Source organism: Oryza glaberrima, chromosome 12, assembly GCF_000147395.1.
Source record: "Oryza glaberrima chromosome 12, OglaRS2, whole genome shotgun sequence".
Lineage (NCBI taxonomy): Eukaryota > Viridiplantae > Streptophyta > Magnoliopsida > Poales > Poaceae > Oryza > Oryza glaberrima.
The window spans coordinates 14970334-14996660 of NC_068337.1; the positions used below are offsets into that span (position 1 = coordinate 14970334).

The 26327-nt window shown below is 42.5% G+C and overlaps 3 protein-coding genes across 4 annotated transcripts; 1 reads left to right on the top strand and 2 right to left on the bottom strand.

The window, feature by feature from the left end:
- Positions 1-7170: 7170 nt before the first annotated feature.
- On the bottom strand, positions 7171-13353 carry LOC127756300 (uncharacterized). The gene is made up of 9 exons (XM_052281675.1): positions 13155-13353; positions 10947-11125; positions 10371-10581; positions 9988-10259; positions 9687-9902; positions 8950-9042; positions 8731-8835; positions 7580-7960; positions 7171-7215 (listed from the first exon to the last, which is right to left on the bottom strand). The coding sequence occupies exons 1-9, from the start codon at positions 13351-13353 to the stop codon at positions 7171-7173; spliced, it is 1701 nt and encodes a 566-aa protein (XP_052137635.1).
- Positions 12772-18122, bottom strand: LOC127756453 (uncharacterized). Of its 2 annotated transcripts, XM_052281784.1 has the most exons (4): positions 17663-18122; positions 14971-17514; positions 14797-14884; positions 12772-13932 (listed from the first exon to the last, which is right to left on the bottom strand). In XM_052281784.1, exons 2-4 carry the CDS (start codon positions 17505-17507, stop codon positions 13375-13377), a joined length of 3183 nt encoding a protein of 1060 aa, XP_052137744.1. In that variant the 5' UTR covers positions 17508-17514; positions 17663-18122; the 3' UTR covers positions 12772-13374. The 2 variants fall into 2 exon arrangements, with proteins under 2 accessions (XP_052137744.1, XP_052137743.1); XM_052281783.1 differs by having other exon boundaries at positions 14971-18122.
- A 4662-nt stretch (positions 18123-22784) lies between these two features.
- Positions 22785-25570, top strand: LOC127756762 (uncharacterized). The gene is made up of 2 exons (XM_052282137.1): positions 22785-23168; positions 23271-25570. The coding sequence occupies exon 2, from the start codon at positions 23280-23282 to the stop codon at positions 24384-24386; it is 1107 nt and encodes a 368-aa protein (XP_052138097.1). The 5' UTR covers positions 22785-23168; positions 23271-23279; the 3' UTR covers positions 24387-25570.
- The last annotated feature ends 757 nt before the right edge of the window (positions 25571-26327 follow it).

Below are 26327 nucleotides of genomic sequence, written 5' to 3' on the forward strand. Positions count from 1 at the left end.
CATGTCGCTTTAGTCATGTTAGGCTCGATATCGCGAGTCATTCCTATCATATTTCTTAGTTAATCTATCCTTAGCTTCTCAATTTAGCTCTATCGGCTGTTGCTCGCTTTAGGGTTTATGCTGGTTTCAGCTAAATTGTCTTGCTATATTATATTAGCTAAGGCATTTACCATCCCAAAAAGTGTCTAATTTCTTGATTATCTAGACTGCATGTTTCTTTTCTTACTTTGAGATGCATCATCCCTAGTCGTGCATAGAACCATGCAAACTAGCCTGCAATTAGGCATAATAAGGATCGTGTCAGGGTTACGGATAAGGTATACCCTCTACCCTTGGATGTGCGCTATACGGCAATACGGTATATCGGTACACATACAGACGTTTCCCTGAATACGCTAAGGAAATCCATCGTGAAGTCCGCCAATTGAAAGATTCCTACCCGTATAGGACTGGGTCGTTACTATATCGTGTAGGGTCCAATGTTTCTGAGTCCTACTTGGAGACCACCTGACCTGCGATATAAAAGGGACCCCCCGGGAGGACCTAAGGCATCGAATCTCATAGCCTACACAACGACCACAGCCTACGAAGCCGGAGACGATAGAAGCCAATTTGCCGGGTGATCTAGTCGAATCAACTCGACTACGATCTCGTCGGTATCATCAGGTTCTACTATTCCCTTTGTAATCTATGGTTCTTCCTATATAATCCCATATCAACTGGATTAGGGCTATTACCTGCTAAGGGGCCTGAACCAGTATAATCTTTGTCTCTTGTTTCCTTGATGTCGTACTACGTAGATCCTCGTACCAGCATACCCCAATACCCTCTATATCCGGTCTACGGGTACCCACCGTCGACAGATCGTATCGGGGTTTCAGCCAATCTTACCTAATATACATGTTTCACTCCCTGTTTCATGTATATTCGCCACTTATATAGATCATTTTATATAAGCATATCAAGCTTTAGTCAATATCAGCTAGACTCTTGTACCTTCATGCCTGATTTCTATTTGATATGTTTATATCAATCAATATGTCTATATAGGTTTGTACAAGAATATTAGCTAGTACGTTATCTTTCTTGCTCGTCTCATCAGCTACTTTCATAATATCGTCTTAAACCAATCTATTAAACACCATAGACAGCATTACAACTGATTGAGCGTGTTTAGGGTTTATTATTCCGTGATATATCCAGCACACAGCCGATTTGGTCTAACTCCATCGACTGAGACTATCAACTATACGCTATCAGCTAATCGACTATCGGTCGACTAATTCTGCTTATATTCTTTCTTGCTGATTGTAGGATCAAATCTGTTGGGACGCCCTTGACACACTCGAGGCTAGCAGTGGACCTGCACTGAAGTTAAGCAGATCTCCCAAGTCATCGTGTTTTCACATCAACAACCACCTAGAAGTGCTTACTCATGCCCCTAAGGTTTGGAGAGGTACATGTCGATCTGCAGAGTCATAGGGTGGGAGAACTTCTCAATTCTGGTGGATGACATCAAACTAGTACTGGAAGCCGAGAAGAACACTGCTTGGCTAAAGTTCAAGGAGAGCTTCAGCTATCCTGCAGCCGACGAGGGCAGGCTCAAGCAGGCGGCTTTCAAGAATATAGGCAATTATTAGAAAAACATTAAGTCCAGGCTACGTCCTCAACCCGACTACTCCGGAGCCATCTGGGCTCTTCCCGTTCATCACGCCAAGAGTGTGGGACAGTTCTACGAGAAGAAGTCGACACCTGAATCCCGGGCCAAAAGCGAGGCTTATCAGGAACTCTAGGCTAGGAACTTGCACCCCCACCGGCTTGGCACCGCAGGATACACCAGGAAGGAACAACAATGGTAGGAGGAGGATGAAACGGCAGATGAATCGAACACGCCGCCGGTGTTTGGCGATATCTCACACCCATGGGCAAGGAACTGGGCAAGGGCAAAGGGTCACAAGAACGACGATGGGACAATTTCGTTGCCAAATCCCCAAGATCAACAAGTGTACGAAAATTTAGTGTCTCATCTCAATATGTTGACATAGTTTCCATCGTACTTTTGATTTAACACAAACTCAATTGTACTGTAGAAGGAGTTGGTTGCCTCGCAAGAAGCCTCGCAAGAGGCCTGCTCTTAAAGACACGAGGACGTATATTTAGGCATATATGCGCTTGCAACCACACTAGTAGCTCAGAATCAAATCCTCCACTTTACTCACCTTGCTTCTTGACGTAGTCTCTGCTACTACCTTATATATATCTTAGCCTAAGTCTGAATACGTATGCGAAGGTCACGGAGTATAACATATTATTGCAATATGTATGAATGGAAGAAACCAGGTTCAAGTTGTGCGGTAGAGGATGCGACCTCCTACTTTACAACATGAAAATACTTTTGAGAATGGAAGGCATTGGGAGTTATTAGCGGAGCTTACATGTTCATGTCAGTAACTATGACTGGTTTGAATTCGTGACAGTTTATATTGTGCAATGACATCAATCGTGATGAAGTTCAACTGATACTCTTTTTGGCTTTTTTACTGCAGAGATGTCCAATCAGTGCAGCTTTTACATGCTGGTGGTGTGTTGGTCAGGCTGACCGTAAATGGGGCCATTGCCATGCGGCCGGATCACCATTTATCTCTAGACCTTCTAGGAGGACATTTTTTCGTATCCAACACAAGATCAAAATCCGTTGATCAAAACAAGCTAGCGAAGCTAATTTCGAGATCAATTCACTTCCGTGGAATCAAACGACTAATTTTGACGATAATCTGACCTGCCCAAATAAATTACCTACTGGCCAAAATATGGCACAAACACTGGTTCTCCACAGCAAGGTAACAATCTTCTCAGCGAATTGACCACGATGGGCAGCGTTGTTCGGATTAGCAAGCCGCTCGACCACAGTACAAACGCTGGCGAGGCAGCCATAGAAGGAAAGGAGAGTTCATTGTTGCCAGGCCCATATTTAGGGGAGTGCATAGAAGGAAGACCACACAAGCCCCATTTTTTTTCTTTTTCAATTCAAGCCAATATGCGTTTCTTCAATATGTTTAAGAATGTTCTTGCTTGAGTTGTTTCAAATCAACTCTTTTTTCTACCACTGGTATGGTTGCAACACACTTTTTTTCCATAGCTTTGATAAGTATTCAATAATATTCATGCCATATAAAAGAATTGTTACCCATAATGATGATGATTGAATGTGCATTCTTGACAATGCAGGTTCCACTTTTTTGCTTGCTATGAAAATTAAATAAATGTATGTGGATACAATTCTTCTTTCCAAAATTGTTAGGCATATTGCAACAACGACCGATGAGCATTCTGGATACCTTCGTCTTTTGTTTTCACTCCTAGCTGCAGCCATCATTGTTTTTGCTCATTGAGTACATGTCCGGTTCTAGGCCTAGGTCGGTTGTGCGACCATCTCGGGCCCACAGCCGATGGAAGCCCATCACCACACACCCCGACCCCCAGGCCTTAGCCCCTCAGGCCTAATAGACTCCAAGCAAAGAGCCCAGAAGAGAAGCTGCGTATGCGGCCACGTTAAGAAGGAAATTTGGCGATCCAGCACACCCCACACACCCGTTGGTTCATCTTCGATCTGACGATCTGGCTGCTTGCGCCCGCGGCTAGCACTTTCTCTCTGCTCGACCGCTTCCTGACCGTGATTGCACCGTGCGATGAGATGATGAGTCGAGAGTGAGGGGAGTCTCGACAATGGATTTGGACGGAAGCTGGTTCGTGTGACGAGATCCAACAGCCACCCAGTCACCGGCGTACTTCTGTACTGTCGCTGCGGTCATCATTGCGGGTTGGCGTCAAATGGTGGTCAGGTACAATATATAATACGGTATCCAAATGGGTGACTGCAGCAACGACGCTTGTTCCCGTGTGATGAACATGTTGAGGTTATCATGGCGTGTCTGGATGATGTCGTTGTGAGTCGTGCGCGCCCAACTGGTTAGATTACATTGGCAGTCGTGATTTAAGTGTTCTTTGGCTTCTTTGCGTAGGTGTTCTTCGTCTTCAATCGCAACCATAAGGATCTCACGAGGTAAAGAAAAGTCATCTCAACATTCAAGGATATTGGTGCTCCCCATGCTTCAATCAGCGTAGTCATTTGACCACTTGGAGCCCCATATCTCCTCCATGACGCTGTGGGAGTCCTCAAGTGGGCAAATCAAAACTCAACACCTCCTAGGGCCCGTGCTGGAACGGTGTGTGTGAAAATGTGAATTACCAGTGCAACAATGGTGTGTGTAAAAATGTTACAAAGCAAATAACCAGTATTCGGCAAACCCACATTATCGCCACAAATAACAATCTTATTCGTGAAACAGTCGACAGTACAAGCAAACCTGATAAGTATCTCCATGGAGGAAGTCGCTGTCAAGGGCTACCTTCATGGCGCATGACAGCGATTGCCTCCTGCGCGAGGAGACAAATGGAAGCGGCAGCGCACGGTGTGGCGCGGCTGCTATGCGGTGTGGAGGCACATGCATAGTGCCGGTGGCTTCCTCGGGTGGACAGAGCCCACCTCTGCATGGAGGTGAATGGCAACAGCGATGGGACCATGTGGTGATGGCGGTGACCCCGCACGCATCGAGCTAGACGGTGGCCAAATCGCTGCTTAGGGGAGAACTCAGACGGCGGATGGGAGGCGCCACCAAGAATCAGGCTCAAGATGCGACGGCCAATCTTCCCATTTTCCACACTGTTGACGAAAAAATCGAACACACCGGTCTAGGAGATCTGCTTAACTCCTGTGCAGGTCCAAAGATTGATGAGATGCGGGCGTGCCAGTCAGTTTGATCCTGCAACTGACAAGATATACAAACAGCAGATCAATGAGCCGATCGGCTGACGAGCCGATGGAGTAGTTCCAGCCGATGCCGATACCAGCCGATAGCGATAGGGTTTGGAGCTATCGGCTATATGTCCAATGTAGATGATAATATAAAGGCAATCGGCTGATGATAATCAATATGATTAAACAATATAATCCAATAGAAACCAATCGGCTAATAATGGTATGATAGAAAAAGCACTAATCCAAAGGATAAAGCATACATCGGCCGTAGGTCCGATGTCATAAAATACACAAGATTAGATCAACAGTAAAACCTTTGTTGCGATCGGCTAAATCCAATATGTATGTATATGCAATCCTTACAAGCCGATGTAACGTCCAGATAACTCATCGGTTAAAACCCCGATGAAACCCTTATTGGCAGTCAAAAAGCAGGCTAGAGATTATGGTTCTAAGCACGATTAGTAGATCAAACTCAACTGATGCAGCACTAAGTATAAAAAGAAACACAATATCTAGATAATCAAGCCATGGGTATAAATATGTACACCCGGGGTCTATGTAATCTATCTCTACGATCAATACAATTCGGCGCATCGCCACCCTTTTTACTTTTCTACTTTATTTTATCGTCCGGCGGGATTTGGCACCTGACACGGGGCTGCATCGTTATTTGATCTCCGGCGAAGGGATAAGTCCAATGTTCCGTCGGTCCAGGCAATTGTATTGTCTACATCGGCATCGTTCAAGGCTGCATCAGTACATTCGACCTCTTGGATTGCTCTGGTTTGGATGATATATTTGCCTACCCATTTATCATATGTCTCTGTTAATCTAGTCTTAGCATATCAATTTAGCTCTATTGGCTGCTTCTCGTTTTAGGGTTTCTGCCGGTATCGGCTAAATCGCATTGCTAGATTAGATTAGCTTAGACATCTACCACCCTGAGAACTCAGTCAATGGCTTGATTGTCTAAATATTGTGTTTCTTTTCATACTTAGTGCTACATCAGTTAAGTTTGATCTACTAAGTTGGGCTTAGAATCGTAATCTCTTGCCTGCTTTTTGACTGCCAATAAGGGTTTCATCGAGGTTTCAGCCGGTGAGTTATCTGGACGTTGCATCGGCTCATAAGGATTGCATATATATATAAGTTGGATTTAGCCGATGACAACAAAGGTTTTACTGTTGATCTAATCTTGTGGATTTTATGACATCGGACCACCAGCCGATGTATGCTTTAACCTTCGGATCAGTGCTTTTTCTATCATATCAATGCTAGCCGATTGGTTATCCCAGATCTTTAGGCCCGGAGTAGTCATCGGCTGAGAGTCAGCATCGGCTTCAATGTCCTGAGATTAGCCGATGAGAATTGTCAAGTCGTCATTTGTCAGATTCTTGCTATTACTACAAGAGCTTAGGCCTTCTATGACTAATTAATTGTGACAATTACAGCCTTTTTCTTGTCATTGTACCCCTTCTATGACACACTAGTGACAAAATAGCTATAGTCATTGAATCCCTGTCATTATCCTCCTTCTGTGACTAATAGACCCAATTTTCATTAATCGTAGTGACAATTGCACGCTTGTCACTGGTCTATGACAATGGTTATTTGTCACTATATTTGTCATAATACATTAGATGGGATGCTGACAAGTGTCTAGCCATCTGACATGGCATATGACGTGGCGTGTGACATGGCATGTGGAGTATGACAAAAATAATTGTCACAAAAATGAAGTTGGCCCATTTATAACATGTGCTGGTTTTGCAATTATAATTCAAATAAGCCTAACTAGCCCATGGGCCAGCCAACCAATTTTGGCCCATTTCTCAACAGCCTTTTTATTTTTTTCATGTAAGCCCAGTAGTATTTCAGCCCATTTTACAGTTGATATTGAAGCCCAAGCTCATTTAAAGAATCATCATAAATAATAAACAACTTAGAATTTTATAACAAAAATAATTAGACATCCAAACTGATCATTTCCTCCAAAATTAATGGTTCATACAACCTACATACAATAGTTCTAAACATTCACCATCCATCCAAATGAATCACAACAAAATACGTCCACCAAAGTCCTACAAGTCCAACAGATCACCAGGTCACCAATCAGTAATACCAAACATACATCCATCAAAATCATTCTAGTCAAGGAAATAGCAGATGGCAACTTCCAATCATCGCATGTTCACCAACTGTAGCAACCACTCCACTTACAGTTTTAGTCATGGAAACAATAGCATGCACAAGTTTTTGTCATCACGAGATCACTAACAGAAACAACCACACTCCGGTCCAGTCATGCCAAAAGCAAAACACATGGTGTCATACTCTAGTCACAGTCACACCAAACTCCATTCACAGATCACCCAAATGAATCCAACAGCCTGCAAAGAACATTGTGTCAGGAATTAACACTAGTAAGAAATAAACACAAGCTCAACAATCTAGTAGTCCCTAGGGGCAGCAACCCTTTGGAAATTATATTCACCAGTGGTTTTATTTATTCAGCCTCATGAGTCCTGGCACTATAGGAAGTCATTGTAGTAGAGATATTGATTCCAAATAGTACCTATGTTCATTTGATTCCAGTATCTAACTATATCATACAATACTACTAATAGTATCAAAAAAAATGAGAGGTCCAAGAACAAGAAACAGAAACTGCATTATGTAAGAAGAGGCATATCATAAGATGAAGATGTGTACCTAAGCGCAACCAAGTCAAGGAGGAGTGGTCTGATGAGTGACCTGAGTCTGTCCAAATGCTATCATCTGTCGAATGAGGTTCTGAGTATCTGCTGCTGACTTCTGAGTATTTGTTATTGCCTTCTTTAGGTTCTCAATCTCCTCAGCTTGTTTCTGAGCTTTTGCCTCAGATTCTTCTGCCTGGGCTTCCAACCTCTGGACCTTTTGGCGAAGTCCTGCAGATTCTTCCTTCTCAGCCTCCAATTGTGCTTGTAGCTCCTGCATCTGCTGTGAAATAGATTTTGGAGCGGCAACAGGCTGTTGAAGTCCCACATTACGAAGGAATGTGCTTGACTTTGTCAACACTTGGGCAACAATATCTGTGCAAGTCATTTCCTGCTCCCCTTCATGTACTGGTCTTCTCAAAATGGCTTCCATATCATCCTAGCAAGACAATGATTTGTCAGGTTTCCTTCACAATTTATTTTATCAGTAGTTTCCTTCACAATCTCTACTCTAGTCCACTTTCACTATTTATTTTTTTCACATTGTAAAGTTACATTGTATAGCAGGTTCTTGTGTGAAGATGATGATTAACGGGTGCATGAAGATGATGATTAACGAAATAACAGTTCAATCAATCTGGAGCAATAGAGAGTATACTTCAATTAGATGGAGAAGTCCAAGTTATGTATTTGTTTATGATATTGTAGCTGAAATTGTACATTTTTTTTCCTGAAGTTCACCTTTTCATGTAAGATGTAAATTACCATTCAGTGAATGAAATGTGTGATTTTTCGACAAGTCCCTCCCTGATTTTTTTTATTTATAATGCTAAAGTGTGATGCAGTCTGATGTTCTCCAAATAAAATTGTGGATGCCAGAATTGAGGAGGTTTGTTTCTGTATCTAAGAAATTTATCTGTAGAGACGGTCTGAAGCCGTATCTAGTGTGTTTATTATAATATTTCTACAAAATATGGAAAATATATGTAGAGACGGTTTATCCGTCTCTATGGACCGTCTCTACCTGGTAGACACGGCTAGCAAAACCGTCTCTTGAAACGGGAGCAATGGCAACGCCTCAGAGACGGTTCACAGGCCGTCTCTAGTACACCTAGAGACGGGCAAAACCGTCTCTACAAGAGAAGAAAACCGTCTCTACATCCTGTGTCTGCTGTAGTGTACTAAATAGAAAAAAGGAGAGATACTTACTGCAGCTTTCTTGGCATCATCACTAAAACCCTTAGTTTTGCTGCAATGCGTCAACTTGAATAGATCAATTGCAGTGGGCTCTGTATCTTTGTATTTTTCTTGCTTCTGGAATGTTCACAAACATATAATGACATTAGCAATGCATAGATTAAATACACACGTAAGATAAAACGTGTTCCAACACATGCATGCTGTCATACAACCGGTTTATATTCTTACCGCGACGTAGGCTGCTGCAATGTAAGACCGAGATCCAGTATACTGGTGAAACTTAACATTTTCACGGTTCTGTTTGAGCTTTGCACATTTTTCCTAGACATGACACAAGTGTATATCATAAGTAATACAATAAATATTGGAAACAGTAAAAACAATATGGTATTATATGAGCAATCTGGTCATGCACAGTTCATTAAATGTAATGTTTAGTACTATCAAATCATGGATGATATGAGCTAATTACTGATATCAGCATTTCATTGAATGTAATGTTTACTACTGTTAAATCATGGATGAATGAGCTAATTACTGATATGAGCAATCCAATGCAGATTAACACGTACAAATAAATTAAGGAGCAATGCTGTCAATATGAAACTAGGCCTACAAATAAACCAATGATATTGCAGTTCGGGCTAAAAATGATAGTAAAACTGTACAAATATATTCCAGCAACCAAAATGATAGTTGAAAACCTGACTGGTACAAAGCATCACATTACAGCAAATTGACTGGAACAGTGCAACAGGAAACCTGAAGGACCAAGAACTATGCAAAGCAACAGAGCACATTCATAGCAGCTTGAAAACACATCACCAGCACACATATCTCAATTACAGAGTTTACATAATTGAGTTCACAGCCCATAAGTTCATCAGCTTAAAAGACACATTAGGATGTAGTGCTCGAGTGCAACTAGCGGACTCACAGAAAACCAATATTGGCATAAACCATACCTTGTGTTTTGGGTTTGACCACATGTCTACCAATTTTCTCCATTGTTCATCAGTCATAGACGAACATGGTGATGTAGTCCTAACTTGATTTGCCAGTACCCCATCGAAGTATTTCTGCTTGAGCCTATACCTCATTTGGCGTGTTCCACTCTTTAGCATGTCAGCACACGCTGAAGTTACATCATTCTCCTTTTCACCAGTCAAGCTTAAGTTTACCTATACATTGAATAGCATAACATTAGTATTTAAAAAAGCAAAGGATGAAATTAGCATATATCGAACTAATTGAACAACGTCTTACAGATAGTTTGCCAATGAAGTTGTCCAATTGGTCCTTGAATTGGACTTTGTCCTTCTTGTATTCTTTCCAACTTGTAAGTATGGGTACATGCTGCCTGACTATGATCCCACCCTCAGAAGCCAACTTTGCAGCCTGCATAGGTGCCTCGGGCCTTCTTTTCCCTTCCTTTATAACAATTGGTATCCTAGTCCCTAAACCTCTGGTTATGCTATCCAGTTCTATGCCCATACTTGCTCCCCGATGGTCCACTTGTGTACTTGCCGTTAGGGTGCCTAAATAATACATTTCAAAAACCTTATTGTCAATAATAAGATTCATGTGACTATTATGAATGAATCAGATCACATAAATTGACATTGAAATAAATAGTTGAAGGTACTTGCCTTCTACTGTAATGTCCATCTCTTCATCATTCTGGATAGAAGTAGAATCTAGTACTGGTGGTGGCACCTCTGTTGCTCCAATTAGTCTTAGCGCAGCTGCTTCTTTTTCTCTCATGACACTCTGCCTGGTGCACCTTGTTTGTTCCAAATTGTTAGGTGCCAGGACCCTCTTTGTAGTTGTTCCTATTACAGCAACAGATGGTGCCATAGCCTTACAAAGAAACAGAGACATGACACGATAAGATATTGAGAAATTTCCACTTCAAAGGTACATACAAATATCACTCAAAAAAGGGGTCAGCCAGGAAATTGATTGTGCTCTCTGTCCATTGAATTACTCCAATAAAATTTACTTTACTCAAGAATAGCTACTCAACTTCTTGGAACCTACTCATATTTACAACTGAGTGAGGTGCACTACAACTGTGTTTCAATATGGGAGTCTTTTCTTGCCACTCGTAAGAAAAAAAAAGGTGATGTGACTGAAAAAAAAACTGCTTAATTCAGTTATAAAGACAAATAGAATTGCATTAGCACGGGCATATTACTAGTGTTGTGTAGTAGAAGAGTTGGTACCTCAAGTTCAGTGCTTTCACTAAGCTGGTCATTTTTGTTCCTGTTTTTACTTGGTTTCTTCCTAGCATATGACTGCTTAACAATTTCTGATAGTCTTTTGATACCCAACTGTTGCATCCTCTGATCGATCCTCATGATATTCTTAGCCCTCTCCTTCTCAATGTCAGTTAACAGTGGTTCTGCAGATACATTGGTGCATTGAAATTAGTGGTAGATAAATGAAAATGAAATAATCAAAAGTGATAGTACTAGTAGCAGTGCCCATTTGATATGACTTAATAAACTACCAGGATTCCAAGAATTACAATATATGGTCTGAAATTGAGGGAGACATAACTATACATAAGTATACGAAGGCACTGAAACACAGCAGATTGATCACCGGCCGGAATCGGAACAACAACGCAACACAACATACGCACTCCATTGCCGCAGCCCCGTCTCCTCGCGTCAGCGCCTCCGCGCGCCGTGCATCTGGGGACCCCACCCCGACTTCACCGCCGTCCGGCCCTGGTGCTCGCGGCGCCGTCGTAGCGTACCCCGTAACCCTAAGGACTAATAGCCAAGATGGTACCTGGGACTACCGCCATTGATGGTCTTGCCCTCTTCCTCCCCGGAGGCATCTTCCTTCTGGTTGGAGCAGCAACAGGAAGGAGGGAGGGAGTCGACCGTCTGGATAGGGGGGAGTGGCGACTGGCTAGCGAGAGTGAAGCGAAATTTGGGAACGGGGAGTGATTCTAGGGTTAGCTTTGTATATATATGTGTGGCGCACCAGTTGGCTTTGTGCGAAAATGCCCTCACTTGGGCTGAGCCGCGACATAGCTAGTAGGGGCAAAACTGTCTTTCTCCATCAAAATCAGTGGCGGGGGGCTGGTTTGGCTCGCGCGGGTTAGCGGGACGATTTGGAGAACTAACTCCAAATGTGATGTTTTTTTCCTAAAATTTTCTAAAATCATTCTATTCAAGTTGTTGCGTTCTTACTTAAGTATTATTTTTGTCAATTTTTTTATTGTGAACATTTGAAATTTGAATTTAGAAAATGATAACTTGAAACGTCAATTTGAAACATCAGATGAATTCAGCTGAAGAAGTCATTAACATAAAAGTTGTAGAACTCACCTATATCTACAATTTTTATTTTGGTCATTTGTTCATTTCACAAAGTGATAGTAACATTGTGATGGGGGAGGGCACCACATCCTCTGCCTCCACAAAGTGATAGTACACGAATGCCGCTGCTGCTCTGGACGGGAAGTCTTCTCTTGCCACGCGTCCTACGACCTCTCCGTCCACCGCTGCGGCACCACATCTACCCCTTCGCACCCTCCCCCGCCGCATCCCGCTTCCACGTCGACGCCGGGGGCCTCCTTTTCCACCACAACTTCACTGCCTCGTCTCCCATCGTCAAGGAGTTCATCCTCTCGGTGGACGCTGCTGGCAACACTTCCGATTGTCTCATCAACGCAACGGCAGCAACATGTGCACTGTCCGCGATTTTGGTCGTTACCGAGCCTGGTTGCCCTTCCCCACCCCCGGCGTGGCGCCATCCCCCACCCTCGATGAGGTGAGGCGCAAAGGTGGACGGCACGGCGCCCTTCCCCCACTCCGGCGTCCTCCTTCACCGGGAACACTCAACCCGCCGCGACGCTCTCCCCCAGCCCGAGAATTGCAAAGTGTTGCCGAAATAAAAATTGTAGATCTCGAACAGTTATGAAACTTTGTAGTTAACAACTTTTTCATTAATTTAAATTCATTTAGGGCCTCAGTCAGTTCGAAGCAGTAATATATATATATATATAAACGTATATGAAATTAATAGCCATCGTAGTAAGGATTAATAGCCATCGCATTAATGACCTTTAGGCACTGCTGCTAATAATCCTAGTACAAGAAAATGCCATGTCATGGATCATCCAAGAAACTAGAGTAATGATGCCTAGAGTAGAAACAAGGCAAAAGATGGCACAGATATTCCAGCAACTATGCTGTCCTCTCACAATCCAGAAATAAAACGAGAGCAACAAATGTCAGTATAATTCCAGGCACCAAGAACAGCTGGAATTCGCATATCTCAATTAAGGAGTTTACACAATTGAGTTCACAATTCATAATTATTTCACGGCTAACACATTAGGAGCTGTTTAAAAACAACAATTTTATCACAACTCAGATTCACATATCTCAATTACTCGACATCACTATACTCACCATCATCATTAGGGATCATAATTGTACATTCATTTTCACTATCATACTGCCCTAAGGTATCATCATCGTCATCATCATTGTACAGGTCATCTTCTTCAACTTCCAGATCCCGTTGCCTGCGAATCTGATCAACTAGGGACTTTGGTACACTTATACCATCTTCGTTGACTGGTTGTTCGTCGACCAGAGATCCTTCCATGGTTTCAACTCGAGATATTTCCTACTCATCATCTTGGTATGTCAGATCAACCCCTCCCTCTTGCATGTCATCATTTTCCTCCTCATTCACATTCCACAAGTGCCGATGCAAAAATTTTTGAACAACTTTCCAGGGTTCACCATACTTGTTATCATCCAAGTAGAAAACCTTTGTTGCCTGTGTGGCAAGAATGAAAGCATCATCCTTGTACCAACAACTTCCATGGCTGATGCTTTTGAAATATCCATCATTCTTCATCCTAGACTTTTTGCTACAGGTATCAAACCAATCACACTTGAATAACACCACTGTCCTTTGACTGTCAGCGTCAGAGTTGTACTGCAACTGTATTACTTCTTTCAGCTGACCATAAAAGTCTATATCTTCTCCATTATGTGTGCCCTCAACCATAACTCCACTGTTTTGTGTTCTTCTACTGCTCTCACGTTCCACGGTGTGATATCGGACACCATCAACAATACATCCTGAAAATATACGAACTCTAAGAAGTGGTAGACTTGCCAATGCATATAGGTCTTCATCGATTTGTTCTCCATTCACAAACCTCCGAGTAGCAAGCTGCAGTATATATATGTATATATATATATATTAGCAAGGTACACCAGAAATAATGCAAGTACTAGCAGACTACTTAACTCTAAAAATTTGTAAATAGATTTTTCCTTAGGTCCATTTTTTATGCACAGGTTCTTCCATATTGGTCTACTAGTTTTTTAGGGAGAAAAAGACATTTTCTCAAAATGATTCAGGTAACACTAGCATGAACCTGATATTTCTTACAATTAGAGAAAAAAAATGGTGTGACTTCTCTACTTAATATACTGTATTTCTTCGTGTGATGGTCATCACTGAAAACTGCAGCTTCCTCCAACTATTGCACTAGCATGTGCATGAAACTCCACACAGCACCATAGCCCTACCAGCTCTTTTGACAGGAACAAAATGCTATGTGGATGTAGCCACACAGCCTGACAACACCCCACAGATGAACAAGGACGCTGGACTGGGAATCTCCATCACCAATACGCAACAACAATCATCCTATCAGACTTATATACAGGGAGCTATCAGGAATGTCATCATGGCAGAAGAGGCAACTGCACTTAATTTAGCAACTCATCTAATCTCAAAACTAAACATGCTGCTAATAAAATCATTTGTTGTAAAAAAACAAAAAATGCACACGATGCTCTATTCCTCTCATGTGCTTCATTCTGCCAAGCAAGGTTTTCAACAGTAGAAGCAATGATGCATGATAGCACAGCTGCATTTTATTCATGTACATATGTAAATTTCATTTGCATTCTCACTTCAGTAAATGAGATATGTATGAGATATATTCATTTGCAATATACTTGAAATACTTAAATAATGATATATTATCACAGAGTCAAAACTGAAAATACTTAAATAATGACTCACATGTTTCCTAAACCATCCCGGAAATTCCTTAGCAAGGTTCCCCTCAACATCATGACTGCCAGCAGTTTGTAAATCCTTCATGTAAATCCTACAAACAGGTGCACAACTCCCATGTAAGAGCTAAAATTTTATATGATACACAAATAAAAACAGGTGCGCTATTCAAGGACATACTCTATAAATGGCTCGACCTCCTTAGTATTGTTAAGGACATACCAAACCATCCTATCATACTCCTTCTCATCATATGTAAGCCTTGGTGCCCCCAACAGATTTGCTCCATGCTGGAAAATAGATAAACCACATCTACTCATAGGAACACGCTCTTTGTTCCTACCCTCACGATTGTGCCTAGTGTCAACATCAGCAAAATACCTTGAGCAAGCAGTCAAGCACTCATTTGCGACATATGCCTCTGCAATGGAGCCCTCAGGCCTTGCCATGTTCCTTACAAAGCGTTTCAAGGTCAGCAACCTACACTCTACAGGGTACATCCATCCATATTGAACTGGACCTCTTAGGATTGCATCATCGATTAAATGAATGCATAAGTGCACCATCACATCAAAAAAGGCAGGCAGGAAAATCTTCTCAAGCTTGCACAATATTATTGGGATTTCACCTCTCATCTTGTTCAAAGCATCTAACTTCAATTTCTTAGCACAAATTTGCTGGAAAAAGTTACCTAATTCAGCAATTGCTTCATATATTTCCTTATGCATGATTCCTCGGAGACCGGCTGGTAATATCCTTTGCAGAAGGATATGACAGTCGTGAGTTTTCAATGCCTGTACTTTGCATTCATCAACACTAACACACCTTGCTAAGTTGGAGGCATATCCATCTGGGAATTTGACATTTTTTATGAAAGCACAGAAAGCTTTTCTCTGGGCTTTAGTCATCACATATGGAGCATGTGGAGCAGTGCATGATGAATTCCCATCATCCTTCAAGTGTAAATTTTTCCTTATGCCCATATCTTCTAAATCGAGCCTCGCAGTAATAGAGTCATTTGACTTGCCTGCGATGTCGAGAAATGTACCAAGAAGGGCCTCACATATATTTTTCTCGATATGCATAACATCAAGATTGTGTCGTAGCTTTAAATTAGACCAATATGGCAAATCCCACAGAGTCGACCTGCGCTTCCAACATTGACCTTCTTCTACCCTCTTTCTCTTTTTGTTATTAGGATGGTTCCTAGGTCTTACATGTTCCACCCTCGCCAATTGCTGCATCAACTCATCCTGAGTAAATTCTTCCGATTGCGCACGTTCTTCAGTCTGACCATTAAAATCTTTCTTTCTCCTCCAAATATGGTCCACTGGAAGAAAACGGCGATGGCCAATGTAGCAAATCTTGTTCCTAAGTCTTTTGTAGCAAGGATTTTTATCACAACGAACGCAAGCATAGTAGCCTCTAGTTACTCTACCTGAAAGTGTGCTCAATGCTGGATAATCATGAATGCACCATGTGATTGCAGCGTGAAGATCAAATTCTTTGCCGGTCAATGCATCCAAAGTAGGGACACCACTCCAAAGATTTAACAATTCTTCAACCAGTGGCTGCAGGAAGAGATCCATATCCTTTCCAGGGCATGTCGGACCAGGAATAAGTAGGCACATCATGAAGTTGGATTGCTCCATACATTGCCACGGAGGAAAGTTGTAAGGGATAAGAAATACTGGCCACATGCTATATGAGGAGCTCATCTTCCCAAATGGATTAAACCCATCGGTAGCGAGGCCAAGTCGAACATTCCGTGCATCATTTGCAAACCATTCATACTTTCTATCAAAATCTTTCCATGCCTCACCATCAGCAGGATGGCTAAACTCATTGTCCACTGGTTTCCTCTTCAACTTGTGCCATTGTGCCTCAGCTGAAAGTTCTTTCGATCCAAACATCCTCTTCAACCTTGGAATCAAAGGAAAATGCCTTAGAACCTTTCCTGGAATCTTCCTTCGGCTATCTGCATCCTTCCATCTTGAAGCACCACATATTGGGCATGCATCCTTTTTAGCCAACTCCTTTCGGAAAAGAACACAGTTATTCGGACACACATGTATTGACTCATATCCTAGTCCTAATGCACGAATAAAATTCTTTGCTTCAGCATAGGATGCAGGGAGAGAACAATTTGGAAATGCTGAACTTAAAAGGTCCAAAAAAGCACTGAATGCAACATTGCTGATTCTGTAAAATGACTTGATGTGGAGCAACTTCACCACAAAAGAAAACCTAGTATAGGGACCACCGGGGTGTAGCACCTGTTTCATCTCTTCTAATATGGTGGCAAACTTTGACTTTGTTCTTGGTCCATGATTTTGATCTGGGTACAGATCCTGTACCATACGGTACATTTGATCATCTTCTGGGTCATCCGGAGGCTCATTCATCTCAAATTCAACATTGCAGCTAACATCTTCATTCAAATGCTCAACATTGCAGCCAATATCTTCATTCAAATGCTCAACATTTCCAGTGACCATGACCAATTGTTCTCCATGATGTATCCACCGAGTGTATGTGTTAGACATCCCGTACATAAGTAAGTCATCCTCCACATGTCCTTTATATTGATGTAACCGATTCAAACACTTACGACATGGGCATAATATCTTCTGACTGCCACTCAAATTTTTAGAAACAAAGTCCATGAACTCAGTGACCCCCTCCCGATGCTCCTTGCTAAACAACTTACAATTCATCCAAGTTCTTTCCATTTGTTACATATTGAAATAAGACAAGCATTGAATCAATGACTGATCACTGCCCAGACTGCTATTTTCCTATTTCTATCACTTCAAATCTATGGTTTCAGTTCAAAATTTAAAACCAAAACATAAGTTCTTCTCATATGTACCTTTCCTTCCTAATTGAAGGGGATGGGCAGTCTCTGGTCGACCTCACCCGCCGTCGGCAGTGATCCCAGGCTAGAGCTCTTGGGGGCTTCCTAGCGGTTGAGCCCGTGAAGCCCGACGGCCAGGATCTGCAGCCAGCCGGCCCAGCCGTCGAGATCCTAGAGGCGGGGGCGGGCTACTGTCATCGGCGTCGGGCTCTTGGGGGCGTTCCCAGCAGTTGTGCCCATGAAGCCCGGTGTCCTGGAGCTGCAGCAAGCTGGCATCGAGCTCCTGGGGATGGGGTGGGGCTTGGGATCCAGCCGGCGGTGCCAGGCTCCAGCAGCCGTGTTGGGCGAAGGGCGACGCGTCGAGCTCCAACAGCCGGGCGCTACCTTGGGGACAGGGTGGGGCTACAGCCTGCGGTGTTGGGCTCCAGCAGGAGCAATGGGAAAGGGCGGCGGCGTCGGGTCCAGCAGCCGCGATGGGGAAAGGGCAGCGGCGTTGGTCTTTGCTAGATGTGCGTTGGGTTTCTTATGTCTCCCAACAAGATGAAAAGAATCAAAGATTACATAGCAACGGAAGAGTAGCTTAGTGGTTTGTCTGTTACCTGGGATGCCAGAGGTTGTGTGTTCGATCCCTCCTCATTGCAAGAAGCGCTACATTTTTAGTCTTTTCAAGTTAATATTCTAACTTACACATGGGTCCCACATGTCCACCTAGACATGCTCACGTGGCTGTGCCAAGGTGTTCTTTTTTAAAAAACAAATGATTTTTAAATTATGACAATCATATTTATTCACTTTTGTCATGAACTATTGTCACAAAGAATGGGAAAGGCACATGGTGACATTTGTTTATGACTAAATTACAACTTAGTCACAAACGCTTGTCATCCTAAGTAAAATTGTCATAAAGGAATCACTACTGTGACTAAAATGTGTTTTGTCATATGAATTTTGTCATAGAAGGCCAAATTTCTTGTAGTGTATATTCGGTTAAGGAAATTGATCTACTAAAGGAAGCTTATCCAGAAGAGACCGAGTTCAAAGAGAATCCGGCATGGCAAGTTATCTATTAATTAGGAATAGTTTGTTAGTTTCCTTTTATCTTTAGGAAAGTGTGTTTAGTGTCCTATAAGGACTTTATCTTTTCCTTTTATATTTAGGAAAGTTTTTTTCTTGTCCGACAAGGACTTGTATCAACCCATGGGTATAAATATGTACACCCGGGGTCTATGTAATCATCGCTACGATCATTACAATTCGGCGCATCGCCACCTTTTACCTTTTCTACTTTTGTTTTTACGTTCCGGTGCGACTTGGCACCCGACGCGATGCTACATCGTCTTCGATCTCCGGCGAAGGGGTAAGTCCGATGTTCCCCCGGCCCAGGCAATTGTATCGTTTACGTCGGCGTCGTTCAAGGCTGTATCAGCACATTTGACCTCTTGGATTGCTCTGGTTTGGATGATATATTTGCCTACCTATTTATCATATGTCTTTGTTAATCTAGTCTTAGCATATCAATTTAGCTCTATCGGCTGCTTCTCGTTGTAGGGTTTCTGCCGGTATCGGCTAAATCGCGTTGCTAGATTAGATTAGCTTAGACATCTACCACCCTGAGAACTCAGTCAACGTCTTGATTGTCTAGATATTATGTTTCTTTTCATACTTAGTGCTGCATCTGTTAAGTTTGATCTACTAAGTCGTGCTTAGAACCATAATCTCTAGCCTGCTTCTTGACTGCCAATAAGGGTTTCATCGGGGTTTCAGCCGGTGAGTTATCTGGAAGTTGCATCGGCTCATAAGGATTGCATATACATATAAGTTGGATTTAGCCGATGACAACAAAGGTTTTACTGTTGATCTAATCTTGTGGATTTTATGACATCGGACCACCAGCCGATGTATGCTTTAACCTTCGGATCAATGCTTTTTCTATCATATCAATGCTAGCCGATTGGTTATCCCAGATCTTTAGGCCCGGAGTAGTCATCGGCTGAGAGTCAGCATCGGCTTCAATGTCCTGAGATTAGCCGATGAGAATTGTCAAGTCGTCAGTTGTCAGATTCTTGCTATATTCGGTTAAGGAAATTGATCTACTAAAGGAAGCTTATCCAGAAGAGACCGAGTTCAAAGAGAATCCGGCATGACAAGTTATCTATTAATTAGGAATAGTTTGTTAGTTTCCTTTTATCTTTAGGAAAGTGTGTTTAGTGTCCTATAAGGACTTTATCTTTTCCTTTTATCTTTAGGAAAGTTTCTTTCTTGTCCGACAAGGACTTGTATCAATCCATGGGTATAAATATGTACACCCGGGGTTTATGTAATCATCGCTACGATCAATACAATTCGGCGCATCGCCACCTTTTACCTTTTCTACTTTTTTTTTACGTTCCGGTGGGACTTGGCACCCGGCGAGGCTGCATCGTCTTCGATCTCCGGCGAAGGGGTAAGTCCAATGTTCCGCCGACCCAGGCAATTGTAATCGTTTACGTCGGCGTCGTTCAAGGCTTCATCAGTACATTCGACCTCTTGGATTGCTCTGGTTTGGATGATATATTTGCCTACCTATTTATCATATGTCTTTGTTAATCTAGTCTTAGCATATCAATTTAGCTCTATCGGCTGCTTCTCGTTGTGGGGTTTCTGCCGGTATCGGCTAAATCGCGTTGCTAGATTAGATTAGCTTAGACATCTACCACCCTGAGAACTCAGTCAATGGCTTGATTGTCTAGATATTATGTTTCTTTTCATACTTAGTGCTGTATCAGTTAAGTTTGATCTACTAAGTCGTGCTTAGAACCATAATCTCTAGTCTGCTTCTTGACTGCCAATAAGGGTTTCATCGGGGTTTCAGCCAGTGAGTTATCTGGACGTTGTATCGGCTCATAAAGATTGCATATACATATAAGTTGGATTTAGCCGATGACAACAAAGGTTTCACTGTTTAATCTAATCTTGTGGATTTCATGACATCGGACCTCCACCCGATGTGTGCTTTAACCTTCGGATAAGTGCTTTTTCTATCTTATCATTATTAGCCGACTGGTTTCTACTGGATTATATTGTTTAATCATATTGATTATCATCAGCCGATTGCCTTTATATTATCATCTACATTGGACATATAGCCGATAGCTCCAAACCCTATCACTATCGGCTGGTATCGGCATCGGCTGGAACTACTCCATCGGCTCGTCAGCCGATTGGCTCATTGATCTGCTGTTTGTATATCTTGTCAGTTGCAGGATCAAACTGACTGGCACGCCCGCATCTCATCAATCTTTGGACCTGCACAGGAGTTAAGCAGATCTCCCAGGCCGGTGTGTTCGATTTTTTCGTCAACAGTATTTCTTTACCAACTTAGTTTCTTTCAAGTTACATAGATCATGTATTGTTTGGTTAACTTTTGGTAGTTGCAGGGGTTCTATAGGTGGGCAGACGGGACAGAAGTGGAGGCTAGAAGAGTTGTGCACAACTGCGTCAAGAAACTCTTCGTTGATATATTCTATGAGGCTCGTATCCTAGCTGTGATTACTTTTCACAAGAAGATTCTGAAAACAGACATAGATCGGCCAACTGCTTGCAGGACTTATCTCACAAAGGTGGAGTATATGAAAGTAAGCTCGCTTGAACAAGAAAATGTGATTAGATGCTTAGCTTTTGAACATATTAGTGACTAAGCGCAAGTTTGTTTGTTGTAGGCTAAGCCATGGTGGTTCCTAAATGCTGGTCGTGCGTGGGCATTATTGTCAGATTTGAGGTGGTGCAATCCAGAATGGCAGGCTTACTCCCGTGCTTGTAGCGAACGCAGGGCAAAGATGAAAACTCCAGCCCATCGCCAAGGCAGTGCTAACCTTCATCGTTACCACAAGAATTTGGTTCGTTAGTTTTTCTTAGACATAATACCAAGACCTGCATAGCTTTAGACTTTAATTGTACGGTGTTCATTGAATTGCAGCAGCACATTATTAATAGTATTAAACTATTTATTTTGAATGTAGGAGAAGAAAATGGGCACACCAGTGCATGTATTGAAGGCTTATGCTCATGCCAATAGGGTAGACCCAGACGAGGGCTACTGTGATGAAGATTCATCTCAGAATATGTTCTGTGATGAAGATACCACTGAGAAGCTCGTAAGTGCCTTACACATTTGAAATTTGTGTTGTAATACTCTATTGTCTACATTACATTTGGTTAATTGCCAATTTCATTTGAAATATAATGATGCTAGCCGCGTAATCTGCGCGGACCACCATGCTACTTACAAATATTAGGAGAGTCCATAGGCTTTTAATATGAGGATCATGTTATCTATAGAGTAAATTTGACACCGCGGTATTATAGTTCTAGTTGCAAAAATCTAAAAGGGTTTTGATAAAGTTGTTAGTATCGAGATTCTAGTTAGTATTGTTTTTTTTTCCTAAAGTAGTATAATTGAATTATTTTCTTTTCTTTTTAACTTTTAAAAATTTTGAACTGTCACGCTCGCAATGTAAGCCGTGTCAATATTGTTTTGCGACGCCAGGCAGGTTGGCGTGGTTAAAAGGTTCATATTTTAAAAATATAGTAACATTGTTTTGATGGAGACTGTCAGTATACTGATTTTTGTGCGCTTCTAATGATTATGTGCTCGGTATCCCGACACTAGCGCGATACCAGGCGAAAACGATGCTACAACCAACACGTGTCGTTTTACGGTGGACGTAATCGTACGATAACATATCCCGATACCGTTAACCTTGGGTTTTGATAAGTACTAAATAACAAAAACTAAATTAGTCAATGATATGATTCTCTAAATATATTTATCTTAATCTAGTAGAGAATCTTATCAAATGATTTTTTTGTAAATAAAAAACATTTTTAGTTTGTTCTCATAAATCAGAGATGTTATCTAATCATTCTTAAAAAGGCACAAATTAATTATTATACACGGGGGAATGTATAATAATGAAATACTGTAGAAGTCAAACTAGTTGATTAGAATGAATAGTAACTAAATAGAAATAGAACCAGTTACGATAGAAACAAAAATATGTAATTTTTCTCTACTGCGGGTAATAGGACACAGTGGCCCACAATGTCAGAAATCCCCCCGCCATATGTTTCTCTACTGCAGCTTCTTCTATCAGCCGAACACACTTTCCCCAATTTCGTTTTCGCGCGAACTCCCTCACAGGCAACCCTAGAATCAATTCCGCCGCCGCCCACCTCTTTCCTCTCCTGCGCGCGGCGCCTGCCTGCAACGCCGCCGGCTGCCTTCTCCAGCTGCAACGCCGCCGGCTGCCTTCTCCGTCCGTCCGGATTGCAGCCACCTTTCTTCTCGGAGACCCCCCGTCGGCCCCGTTTCTTGGCCTGCGCGGTCGTCGGCCTCCTTCGTCGGAGTTGCAGGTCCCTCGGCTGCTGGCAGCATCCGCACGGAGCGCAGCCGCAGGACACCCTCATCGGCTGCAACGACGCTGCTGGCCACCATCGCCATCTGGAGCACTGGAGCCTGTGGCCTCTCCCGAAAGAACACTGTGTAAGTGAGCAGTAGCCATTTTTATTTTTCTCTCTTTCTCATTCCCACAAATTCAATATATGAATCAACTCTTAGTTTTGGTTTCGTTCTATTTTTTTGCAGCAAAAAAGGATGGAGGAGGATCGCAGTTGGATGTACAATGGACGTAGAAAGCGTAATCAGGTTAGTGCTGATTGGATATTAAAGACTACAGATTTTTTAGATCGGGCATTCAGTAGGGACACAAGTGGTGATGGTGTTATGTGCCCATGTAACTATTGCAACAATACCCGGCCCCAAACAAGGGATACAATGAGGAAACATCTTTTTAAGCATGGGTTTAGGCCGGAGTACACTGTGTGGGTTTACCATGGCGAGTCTGACTCAGACCCTACACGCGATGATGTGCTCCGGCAACGTACTTTTGATGAAGATGGGGATGCTGAGGTTCATCGGATGGATGACATGGTAGATGATGTGCGTGATGCACATATATCAGTTGAGGAGGAAGAACCGGAACCTATAGCACGAGCTTTTTATGAAATGTTGACTGCATCAAATCAACCTCTCCATGCACACACAGAAGTATCTCAACTAGATGCCATCACACGGTTACTAGCAGTGAAGTCTCAATTTTCCATATCCATTGCAGGGTTTGATGCATTGTTGAATGTGTTTGGTGCTCTCCTTCCACAAGGCCACAAGCTACCTCTCAATTTATATGAGGCTAAGAAATTTCTAAGTGCACTGAACATGCCATATGAGAAAATAGATGTATGCCCAAAACATTGCATGCTCTTTAGAAAGGAAAATTCAGAGAAGACCCATTGTGACAAGTGTGGTGAGAGTAGATATATGGAGGTGCAGAACAGCTATGGTGAAAAGAAGCAACTAAAATTTCCAATGAAAGTCCTTCGTTATCTACCATTCATCCCAAGACTTCAACGGTTATACATGTCTGAACCACAAGCCAAGCAAATGACTTGGCACAAGTATGGCCATAGGTACCATCCTAACAAGATAGTACACCCCGCTGATGCTGAAGCATGGAAGCAATTTGATCCCGACTTTTCGGAATTTGCATCAGACGCTCGGAATGTTAGGATTGCAATAGCAACAGATGGGTTTAATCCATTTGGTATGGGTGCTGCCTCCTACACCTGCTGGCCTGTGTTTGTCATCCCTCTCAACCTTCCACAGGTGTTTGCATCCAGAAACACAACATGTTCCTCAGTTTGATTATCCCTGGACCTGATTATCCAGGCAAGAAAATTAGTATGTACATGGAGCCTCTAGTTGATGACCTACTCCATGCTTGGGAGCATGGTGTGCAGACATATGATCGGGCCACTAAACAGAATTTTAACATGCGGGTGTCATACTTATTCTCATTCCATGATCTTCCAGCCTATGGGATATTTTGTGGGTGGTGTGTACATGGTAAGATGCCATGTCCAGTCTGTATGGAGGTGCTTAAAGGAAGACGGCTGAAGTTTGGTGGAAAGTACTCCTTCTTTGATTGCCATAGACAATTCCTTCCTCATGATCACATTTTTAGAAATGACCTAAACTCTTTTCTTGCAAATACTACTGTTACGACTGAACCACCTCGTCGGTTCAAAACTGAAGAGGTTCATGTCCGCTTGCAACGTCTGCAACCTGCTGCCAATGGAGAGGGGTTTGAAGGTTACGGTGAGGATCACAATTGGACACACATTCCAGGCTTGTGGAGGCTCCCGTACTTCCATAAATTAGTACTTCCTCATAACATTGATGTCATGCACAATGAAAAAAATGTTGCTGAGGCAATATTTAACACTTGCTTTGATATACCAGAGAAAACAAAGGATAATGTGAAGGCTCAACTTGATCAAGCAATACTTTGTAACCGGCCTGATCTTAACATGATCCGGAGGCAAACGTCTGGGCAGTGGTTGAAGCCAAGAGCTGATTTTTGTTTGAACAGGACTCAAAAGAAGGAAATATTAGAATGGTTTCAAACACTCAAATTCCCTGATGGGTATGGATCAAACCTAAGGAGAGGAGTGAACTTCAAAAAGATGCGAATCAATGGGTTAAAAAGCCATGACTATCACATAATGATGGAACGCCTTTTACCAGTCATGTTCCGTGGCTACTTTCAACCTTATTTGTGGGAAGTGCTAGCAGAGTTGAGCTTCTTTTATCGTAAATTGTGTGCAAAAGAGGTAGATCCAATTGAGCTTGAAAGCATGGAACTTCAAGTGCCTGTTTTGCTTTGTAAGTTAGAAATGATCTTTCCACCAGGATTTTTTAATCCAATGCAGCATCTAATTCTTCACCTACCATACGAAGCAAGGATGGGAGGGCCAGTATAGTACCGATGGATGTATCCAGGTGAAAGAGACCAAAAGGATCTTAAGAGCAAAGTAAAAAACCGAGCTCGTGTTTGTCACACCCTAAAAATTTCAAATATATAAATTGTTGTTTAATTGGAATTATTAGAATTGATTTTAAAAGCCTAGAAGAGAAGATCTAATTTTAAATAATAAATTCCAATATAAAATGGGGCTAGATAAAATTTTATTAAATACTTTGCTTAATTCTATAATTTCTAGATTTTTCTGGGATTTATTTGAGCTAAGGAAGTATTTTTAATAAATGGAATTGCATTTCATGAATAATTTAAATGGAAAAAGGTTTTTAAAAAGTCTCTTTTGGCTTTGGGCCGAAAGTCGGCCCAAAACCTTTTCTCTCTCCTCCTCGGCCCAAGTCGGCCCAGTCCGCCGCGTCGCTCGCGCGCGCGTTCGCCCGCTGACAGGTGGGGCCCACCTGTCAGACTCGTCGTCTTCCTCGCGCCGCCGCCGCCCGAAACCCTAGCGCCGCGCCGCCGCCGTCTCTTTCCAAATCCGGCCGATCCTTTCCGTTTCCGGTGAAATCAATAGAGGGGAAATGATCTTCTCGATCTCCTCTACCTTTTCCCTTTTGGAACTTCGGCTAAAATCGTTTGGAAAGCGGAGGATTCGATCTCGAATCGGATCGGTCTCTCTCCTCCGAACCCTAGACTTTCCTTCTCGTCGCCGGCCGCCGTGGGCCTTCGCCGCCGTGTTCTTGCCCCTATAAAAGGATCCCCGGTGTCTCCGCTACCCGTCGCCCCCCTCGCCTTCGCCTCTCGTCGTCCGTAGAGCCCTAGCGCCGTGA

Coding starts and splice junctions, on each gene's coding strand:
- LOC127756300 (XM_052281675.1), bottom strand. CDS start 13,353: ATGGAAGGATCTCTGGTCGACGAACAACCAGTCAACGAAGATGGTATA. Junction 11,126..13,154: donor TATGATCCCTAATGATGATG/GTGAGTATAGTG, acceptor ATGTATCTGCAG/AACCACTGTTAACTGACATT. Junction 9,903..9,987: donor ACTTCATTGGCAAACTATCT/GTAAGACGTTGT, acceptor TTCAATGTATAG/GTAAACTTAAGCTTGACTGG.
- LOC127756453 (XM_052281783.1), bottom strand. CDS start 17,522: ATGGAAAGAACTTGGATGAATTGTAAGTTGTTTAGCAAGGAGCATCGG. Junction 14,885..14,970: donor GAGGTCGAGCCATTTATAGA/GTATGTCCTTGA, acceptor ACCTGTTTGTAG/GATTTACATGAAGGATTTAC. Junction 13,933..14,796: donor CGGGATGGTTTAGGAAACAT/GTGAGTCATTAT, acceptor TATATACTGCAG/CTTGCTACTCGGAGGTTTGT.
- LOC127756762 (XM_052282137.1), top strand. CDS start 23,280: ATGGAGGAGGATCGCAGTTGGATGTACAATGGACGTAGAAAGCGTAAT.